Raw genomic sequence first — 9,267 nt, forward strand, 5'->3', positions numbered from 1 at the left:
TAAAAGTGGAGAGGTACCTGGGGAGTCAGATGTCAGGCAGGTTATAGCGTGTCATAAATCCAATGTCTACATTGAGTCCATGAGTTTCTGTATCCAGGAGGTTGATGAAGTGAAGTTCATAGGGTCATCTGTGAAAAGTGGTTTGTAAATTCCCTTTCAGCATACAGCCTGAGAGATTGGAGACAGAGTGGCTTTCTTGTGAGAAATGTACTCCCACAGGTACTGGGGTATTCTTGTCTGTAATCGATTTCTGGTGTGCATTCCTTTTTGTGCATGGTTGTTGCTTGGTGTCTCCTATGTATTTTCCATCAGGGCATTTGGTGCACTGGATGAGATATATAATGTTTCTGGAGGTGCAGCTGTAAGATCCAGGAGTGATGATAGTTCTGTTGTGAGGTGTAGTAAGTGTGGGGGTACTGGAGATATGTTGGCATGTTTTGCATTTCTTGTTACGGCATGGTCTGGATCCATTTGGTGTGTTTTAGGCTGTAGGAGGTTTTCTTCTGGTAATGAGGTTAGTGAGGTTCGGTGCTTGTTTGAATTTACAAACCACTTTTCACAGACGAGCCTATGAATTGCACTTCATCAACCTCCTGGATACAAAAACTCATGGACTCAACATAGACATTGGATTTATGACACACTATAACCTGCCTGACATCTGACTCCCCAGGTACCTCTCCACTTTTACCGACTACATCTCCCTTCCCACCCCACACTCCCCCTTCTCAGCCTGTCCCCTCACCCTCTGACACCTCCATTTACATTTTCACTGACTGGCTTTTTTGCCTGCATTACATGCCAGCCTCTGATGTCTTCATTATTCATTTCATCCAGGAAGAGCACATGTACACAAACTATATGTTCCCTCAGACTGACAAAAGGTTTTTAAACCCAAAAGCCTGCTAAGATATATTTCTCCAACTATTCAGTTGGTCTAATAAAAGATATCAGAGGTATGCTCAACTGATCCGTGCTGGGGCCAGGACCCAAAGGGGGGTATTGAAGGGCCAGGGGCCCACCACGAGAGATGCCCAGAGCAAGAGGCTCAGGATTCCGACTGGCGTGAAGGCAGGGCCAGGGCCTAAGGTGAAACCAAAAGTCCCAGAGAGGGGACCACAGCTGGAGGGGGTGAAGGATGCAATGTGTGAGGCATGGGCCTCAGTGTAGGGAAGATACAGAGCTACGGAATGGATGTCACCCCAAGACACCTAAATGGGCAGCTTCCTGCCTGGGAAACATCTGAATCAGTTTTCCATCAAGGGGTGGCAGGAAAAAGAGGGGCAGGAGGTTGGTCCATAAATAGATGGGCGGGCAGAGATCTAACTGGCACCCGGAAGGCCCTCTGTTACAGGCTACCATCCCCGCTGGTTTCATCCTGCTGCACCTTAACACACATGCAAAGTCACACGTCACGAGTTTTGCTTTAAGCAGTTTGAGGTGCAGTTTCACAGAAACCCTTGCACCTATCTCCTTGAAACTTAGCAGGCTTCATGCCCTCAGAAGGGGCTACCATCCCTGCAATTTTCATCTGAATCAGGAAAGAAATGACAAAGTCATAGGCATTTTAGCGATTGTCCATTATAGCCTATGGCCAAATCACCGAAAAAGCATCCAAACTCTGAAACAGATTCGGAAGAATCTAAATGGAACAGGGATCTGAACACCAAAACGAATCACTGTCTTCCAAAGCAGCTAAATCCAAACCGAAAAGAAACATAGCCATTTTGCACAGCCCTACTGGAAAACTAGTTACTAGAGGTGACCTGGTCCAGTATACAAAAGCATGTACACACAGAGTATCACAGACAAGTGGGGAAGGCCTTTGCATATTCAGGTACCTTTGGAAGTCATGTTTTGAAGGGGACTGTTTATTCTGTCAACCACTCTGATGATATACGGTTTTGAATTTCTCAGTGCTGTTGTCTGGGAGCCCAGGCTGTATGACACAGCATCAAACAGTACTAGATTAATGAATGCCTGGTTTACCTTGTCCACGTTCCATGGGGACAGGTCCACCACCTGGCATCCCGACCTGAGGCTGCATTCCACCTGAGGGAAGAAGGGCCAACACACAGGATTCACAGGAAAGTGGATCTGGAAGGGACCTCACAAGGTCATCTAGTCCAGCCCCCTGCTCAGGGCAGGACCATCCGTAACTAAACCATCCCTGCCAAGTGTCTTTCTAATCAGCTTTTGAAAATTTCCAGGGATAGAGATTCCATAGCTTCTCTAAGAAGCCTGTTCTAATGTTTTACCACCCTCATAGACAGAAAATTTCTCCTAATCTCCATCTTAAATTTTCTCAGTTGAAGTTTAAGGCCACCACCTCTAGTCCTGCCCCCTACAGAGAAGAGTCTGTTTCCATCCTCTTTATAAAAATCACACTTCAGGTATTTAAAGACTGTTATCAAATCCTCTTTCACTCTTCTTTTCTGCAGAGTAAGTAACCCTAGCACTTTCAGCCTTTCCTCATATGTCACACTTCCCAGGCCCATAATCATTTTGTTGATCTGCTGGACTCTTTCCAATCTGTCCACATATTTTTTGAAGTGTGGGGCCCAAAACTGGACACAGTATTCCAGGTGAGGTCTCACCAATGACAAGTAGAGCAGAAGAATAACTTTCCTTGATTTGCAAGTGACACTCCTGTTAACATAACCCAGTATGCTCTTGGCTTTTTCTAGCACCCAGAGCATATTGTTGGCTAATATTCAGCTTATGGTCCACCATATTCCCCAGGTCCGTCTCTGCAGTACTGCAACCTAGCCACTCATTCCCCAGTCTGTATTTGTGCATGCATTGATGTCACCCCCAGTGCAGGACTTAGCACTTGTCCTTGTTATAATTTCAGATCATTTCTCCAGTTCATCCAGCTCACTGCCCTTCAGTGTCTGCAACTCCACCCAATTTAGTATCAACCACAATTTTGCTAAGCATGCACTCAATTCAATCATCCAACTCATGAATGAAGATATTAAACAATGCCAGATGCAAGACAAACTCTTGGGGAACCTCACTTGATACCTCCTCCCAAACAGACAGAGACAACACAACCCACTGTTCTCTTTCAGTGCTCACAGCCCTTACATTCTCCTGTTAGGCCCCTTTCCTGCTCTTCTGCAGCCAGGAAGCTTTTCATCTGTCTTGTAAGGTTGTGCAGACAGTGATCATCTCTTGTGCATGAGTCAGAGTCAGTCCATAGGATTCAAACCTCCCTCATACCCAAGTCATTGTGATCACCTTTTTCAAAAGCCTGCAAGGCCCCCACACCATGGGATCATACTGCCACTGGAGAAAGTTTGGGCAACTTTCAGACTTTCTGAAAGTCAGAAATACATGTTTCAGACGCTCACCTCCTGGAGCCATGGGGCCGGGGCCAGGGCCAGGGCCAGGGCCAGGGCCTGGGCCCTGTACTGAGGTTGGCATCTGTCCTGGGGCTGGCACTCCACCCTGCATAGGAGGCTGCATCAGAGGAGGGGCTCCATTCACATGCATACCACCCTGCGTGAGGAAAGAAACTACTTAAAGCAGCAATGCCGTTATACCAGGATGTTATACTGGGAGTCCCTTTCTCACCAACATACATGTGCCCCCACATGCAAGTGGATTTAGCAAAGATCCTTACAATGGTCTGTGGCTGGGAGGACGTGGGAGTCTGTTGGTTCATCTGTGCATTTGGACCTGGCCCGGGCCCAGGCCCGGACCCTGGAACTGGCTGCTGGTTGCCTGGGATCAGAGGTGGAACACTGGTCTGGCGATGCAGAATTTTCTAAGGACAGAAGAGAGAGAAAGAAGCTGTGAGTACTCCACTGATGCACAGCTATTCCTGGAATCCACACGTGCCCCACCTCACCAGATTAGCATACCCATCACTCCCAAATGGAGGAAGAGAATCATACATACCAGAGCGATCTCTGGATCAACAATCCTCATCACCACCTGGGCTTGCAGCAGGGCATAAGCCAGCTGAGGGTTTTGGAGCAGCATATTCCGGGCTTCCTGAGGGCTGTTCTGGACACATAACTGAGGACAAACACACCAGTCAGAGCTACACAGGAGCCCTGCCACTACCACTAACTGCTGCTGCAACTTCAAAGGGGAATCAACAACTTAGGAAACACTGCAATAGCAGCATGGCAAAGGGTGAGATATACAAATACTTGGTAACTTCAGACTTTGCAGTTTGGATCTTCTGAGTGAAATACTAGCTCTACAACCTCACCTCCTCTAGCCATGGGGCTGGGGTAAGGGTCTGGGCCCTGTACTGAAGCTAGAATCTCTCCTGGGGCTGGCACACTATACTGCATAGAAGACTGAAGACTGCTATGTAGTTAAGTACAACCATCTCAACAGAGCCTCAGGTGACCTGTGTAAATCATGGATTTTTGGTTTTGTGGCTGCTGAAAAAATTTCATTTGGGGTAAATCTGGAACTAGAGGTGTCCATATCGGCACCAATAAAAGGAAAATTGATATTATTGACAATTTACTTTTTTTGGCTGACATGGCCAATGATGGTGCTGATAAATGTTGCATCTGGGCAGTAAGTTGGGGGGGGGCGGGGGGGGGCAGGTCAGACCAATGCCTGCTGTAGTGAGGGAGGGAGTGGGGCTGGGGCAGGTGTTGCCTAGCCGGGGCAGGGTGGGGCATGGGACAGAGCTGGTGGCTGGGTACAGCTCCTGTGCTGCATGCACCTTAGATCTGTGCATGGGGCAAAGGTGGGCTGCTGCTGCATGCTTGGGAGCTGCACTAGGCTTTTCCCAGCAGCTGTGCTCGGACTGGGCCAGGCAGTGGCAGTACTGGGAGGGGCACAATGGGGGCTGTAGCTGCCCTGTGGTTCCCCTCGCAGTGCTGACGCTGCCTGCCCTGTCCACCCTAGCCTGGCCTGGCCTGGACCAAGCGCAGCGGCCGGGAAGAGCCCAGTGCAGGCCACAGCCCACCCTTGCCCTGCACACAGATCCAGGGGGCATGTGTCCCCCAGGCCTCCCCTGAGGGGAGCGCAGTGGCAGGAGCTGCACCCCCACCTTTCCCATGCCCCCCAGATGAGCCACCGGCTCCATTCCACATCCTGTCCTGGCTGGGCAGTACTTGCCCCTGCCCCACTCCCTCCCTCATTGCGGGGGCCTCCACCTGCTCCCCCACCCCCCTCCCAACAGACTTACCATCCAGACACTGCTCTCCATTGGATTGGTATCTGCCGATTTGGCTGGTCAGTAACGGGCCATCGGTATCAGCCCAAAAAATATTTATCGGTAACCTCCCTATCTAGAACCATTCACAACAGGGCTCCTGTTATTTTCCTCCCATTCAGCTTCAGTAATTCATCAGCTTAGAGACAAAAGTTTACTTGGAACCGACTCGAACAGGGAGGTGAAACTGCTGCTTTGGACCACTCGGCATCTGTGATGCTTGTCATCATCCTTAACAGTAAGTTCAGTGCATAAAACAGCTCTCTCCCTAGCCCATACCTACGAAAAAATTGAGCATCAGCATCCCACCTACACATAAACCCGCTAGACCATTCTATCTTGTATCAACACAGCCAACAAAGAAGACTTAACTGGGGCTGCTAAGGCACAGAGATATGAGCAGAGTTGCCACTGCCTGTTTGTTCTTGTGCTGCTGGTGGGATCACTCAGCACTCACAGTCCAGTGGTGCTGTGCATTACACACATCCTACCACTTTGCTCCCACTCACCTTCATTTGCTTCATCAGCTCAAACATCTGCTCTGGTGGCAAGCTGGCAACTGCCCTGCTGATGGACTCAGGGGCATCTTCAGGATTTACTGGGTCCCCATAAGGTGACTCTATGATGGGGGCACCTGTGCCCAGGCCTGACAGGGACAATAAGTGGAAGATGAAGATGAAGATGAAGAGGAAGAATTAAATATGTGCTGGCTGATCTCTGAACATAGCTTTTGGTCTCAGCGTTGCTTCACAAGGGCCTCTGTCTCTTGCTGTTCCTTCAGTTGAAAGACCAGAGTTTGAATAGCCCATAGGCTTCAGCAGTTTCACCCTCACAACCAAGAGGAGATACATTTCTCAAACCTTACAGGAATATACATAAGCCCTGTATAGAAGCCAAGGATACAGAGTGCCTTGAATTTCTACAAAGTATTTTAAGAGCTGCAGGTCACTCCAAAGCCATTCCACACAGACTGCACTACAGCCTTTGACAGCACAATACCCTGTCTGTTCTTACTTGTCAAATCCGCTCCACTGATACAGAGAAAACAGTGAAAAGCTGGTTAAAGCAGAAGTTTGTCAGGGCCAGGAAATCACAGCTCAGTCCACACAATCCTCCTGCAGAATTCCATGTGCTAATGCACTCAGACCAAACCAGGAGTACAAGGCCATTTTGCTGTCAACTTCATAAAACAGACTAGTAGATTCTGGTACAATTTAAGCCAAACCTTGCGGTAACATTAACCTCATCAACTCAAAGTCCAGACTCACTCTTCAGCTCTTCTTTGTTCTTCTCACTAGCTGCATTGTCCACTCGCAATGCTCTCCCACTGAACTCACGTCCATTCAGGTTGCGCATGGCGCTGAGCGCCGTCTCCTGGTCTTGGTATTCACAGAAGCCATAACCCTTTGGCTTTCCTGTCTCTCTGTCATATACCAGCCTGGATGGCAGAGCAGACACAATCACAACTGTTACATGCAGAACAACATGATACCAGAGTCTTCCAGCTCGGGTAACCCCCTCCTCACACCCTCCATTCCATCAGCCAGGACAGTGTCACTTTGCTCCTACCCATTCTGAGCTTGCATCTGCTGGGATTTGCATCTGCCCCAGTCCTCTCCTCTCAGGTCTGAGGTGCAGATGAGTATATCAGCAGTCAACCACATCCAAGGTCCCTCACCCCCCTTCAGTGTATTGGAGACATTAAAAAATGGAAATTATTCTCACCTAAAGCTGACAACAGGTCCAACCTCTGAGAAAATGTCCTTCAACTGCTCCTCTGTGGCTTCATATGGGATATTCCCCACTGTGGGAGAGAGAAGCAAATTATCAGTACAGATGATGTACTACGCAAAGCCATAGACTTGAATATTTTACCACAGGAAGAAGGGAAAGAATAAAAATGAGCCTGGGATAGCAAAGGCCAGATGTAGTGACAACACACTATGCAGTTTGCCCCACATTACAGATAGTTTTCTATGTCCTGCTACTGCTGGTATCCACCTCCTCCTCCTCCCAATACAGAATGTGCTCTGGATCATACTAGAGGCCTCCGATTCCATGTCCCGTGTCAGCCAGGCATCAGAAAGAAACTATCAAAGCAAGCAGATGCAATAAGGTCAATAGTTCTTAGATAGTCCTAGAACCACAGTTCCAGGCCTATGCACTGGGTACCATACACGGCTGCCCTCGACTTCTGCAGACTGCTTCTCTGAGGCTGTGCTGTTTGGTGTCACTGCTGCTGTGGCAGCTGAGGCACTTACAGCAGTCAAGAGGATGGTTCTAAGAGGATTTAGGGCGTCTGTAATCCAGTGGGTAGCAGCAAAGGTGCAGCAGTCTGACAATCCTGCCTGGAGAAGCTGGGAAAATCATGAAAACACTCAGCTTCATCTTTCAGAGGAACAGGTCACATATGGATCAGCGAACCAAAATTGAAAGATTGCTTTGGGATAAGGACCCTGCTTTTTCCTTACTCTCGGCACAAGAGGACCATGCTGCTATCAGCAGAGGCCAAAGGCAGCTCCATCACAGGAATCACGGGGAGAACTGTGCATGTTCCTTTATCAGGGTAGCGCCAGTGCTCTGGTAGCCATTTTCAGCGCTGCAAGTTTCCTATTTGCTCTAGTGAAAAGCCTGGGGCTCGTTTGCTGCTGCTGTGAGCACCCGGGAGAGGGGCCGGGGTGAAAGGGAAACGACTCGTGTCACACACCGGGGAAGGAACCCTGGGACCCGCGGGCCTGGGCTTGGCTCCAGCCTGGCGCAGCCCATCGGAAGGTACTTGTGGGGCTCTTCAAGCTCTGCCTTTGCCCGGCGCGTGCTCATCACGGCCCAACAGCTTCGGCCTCGGCAGAAGAAGAGCGCGACAGAAGCACCGCGGGCCTGTACCCCGCCGGGGAAGGGGGATACGCGCAGGCCCCGATCCCGCGCAGAGCCCGCCACTTCCCTGCGACCCGGCCCGGTGGCAACAGCACCTCCACAGCAGGGCAGGGGGAGGAGGCGTCTCACCGAAGACGGAGCGCAGAGAGCGGTCCACCGCGGGGTCCCGCACTGCCAGCCCCGCCATGCCCCGTTCCAACAGCAACAGCCGCGCTTCCGGTCTGCTGCTAAGCACTCCCTCCACTTCCGGTTCCTTCCTGTGCCGCCCGGGAACAAGGGCAAGCACTTCTGTTCCGGCCCAGCGTGAGGCTTCTAGCAGAGCGGCTCGGGCGCTCGGTACTGCCCCTCCGCCCGCAGGACAGATGGCGGCAGAGGGACCGCGCGGGCACCTAGGAATCGGCTCTGCTAGGAAACGCTGACGCGCCGCCCCACGTCGCGCTGCCTCAGTGAAATGGCTGCTGCCGCCCCGGCCCCCGCGCTTGTGACCGAGGCGCGCTGCGCCCAGCGGTGCAGGTGGGGTGGCGCGGCGGGCAGCGAGCCGGCCCCAGCGCCGCGCACACGGGGCAGCACAGCCTGGGGCCGGAGGGACTGCGGGTGATACACCTTCCCCGGCTCGGAGCAGAACTGTCTCCACCGGCTCTGGCTGCGAGGCTGCTGGGGGCTGCCGGGGGTTACGGTGCTTCTCGCCTTCGTCAGGGCCCGGGCACTGGTGGGCTTCGGCCTAGTTCGCTGGGCACCACCTGCCTGCGCACTGGAGGCTGGGCACCAAATAGTGGCAGCAATGAGAAGCAGAGCTGCGGTGCAGAGATGCTGGCCCAGCTCCTGCCTGGGGAATGCCCCACGTCACACCAGTGGGCACGTTATCACTATTTCCAATACATTGAGGGGGAAACTGAGGCACAGCGGAGTGTACCAACATACCCACGGCCACGCAGTGAGCCTCTGGCAGAGCGGGCAATAGAGTCAGCTTCCTGACCATAGACCACGCAGCCCAAGAAACAAGGGGCTTGTTGAACTCGGGCTGAGCAGCGTGAATGGTGCATCACCCTTTCCTCAGGCCTAGGCTGGTAGAGAGCCTAGAGCAGCAGTTTCCAAACTGGGGTGCACCCCCCTTGGGTGTGAAGGGCTGTGGGGGGTGTGTCATGGTCTGCAAAGATCAGGAAAACGCAGGTCTGGAGGCACTGTGCCCAGCTGGGGTGGGA

The 9,267-nt window shown here is 51.6% G+C and overlaps 2 protein-coding genes across 3 annotated transcripts in view; one reads left to right on the forward strand and one right to left on the reverse strand.

The window, feature by feature from the left end:
• CSTF2 (cleavage stimulation factor subunit 2) overlaps positions 1-8,305 on the reverse strand; it is a 24,465-nt gene extending 16,160 nt beyond the window's left edge. For both annotated transcript variants that reach the window (XM_019521354.1, XM_019521353.1), the window contains exons 1-8: positions 8,195-8,305; positions 6,917-6,995; positions 6,460-6,629; positions 5,701-5,837; positions 3,907-4,026; positions 3,629-3,772; positions 3,357-3,504; positions 1,990-2,052 (exon numbers count right to left, since the gene is read on the reverse strand). In XM_019521354.1, the coding sequence (XP_019376899.1) occupies positions 1,990-2,052; positions 3,357-3,504; positions 3,629-3,772; positions 3,907-4,026; positions 5,701-5,837; positions 6,460-6,629; positions 6,917-6,995; positions 8,195-8,252 (919 nt within the window). In that variant the 5' untranslated portion in view covers positions 8,253-8,305. The remainder of the gene's footprint in view (positions 1-1,989; positions 2,053-3,356; positions 3,505-3,628; positions 3,773-3,906; positions 4,027-5,700; positions 5,838-6,459; positions 6,630-6,916; positions 6,996-8,194) is intronic.
• A 132-nt stretch (positions 8,306-8,437) lies between these two features.
• The window catches only part of TRMT12 (tRNA methyltransferase 12 homolog), a 6,751-nt gene continuing 5,921 nt past the window's right edge, over positions 8,438-9,267 (forward strand). The window contains exon 1 of the mRNA XM_019521362.1: positions 8,438-8,578. Within this exon, the coding sequence (XP_019376907.1) occupies positions 8,517-8,578 (62 nt within the window). The 5' untranslated portion in view covers positions 8,438-8,516. The remainder of the gene's footprint in view (positions 8,579-9,267) is intronic.

The sequence above is a fragment of the Gavialis gangeticus genome, unplaced genomic scaffold, assembly GCF_001723915.1.
Source record: "Gavialis gangeticus isolate Ggan-Ray unplaced genomic scaffold, GavGan_comp1, whole genome shotgun sequence".
Taxonomy (NCBI): Eukaryota; Metazoa; Chordata; order Crocodylia; family Gavialidae; genus Gavialis; species Gavialis gangeticus.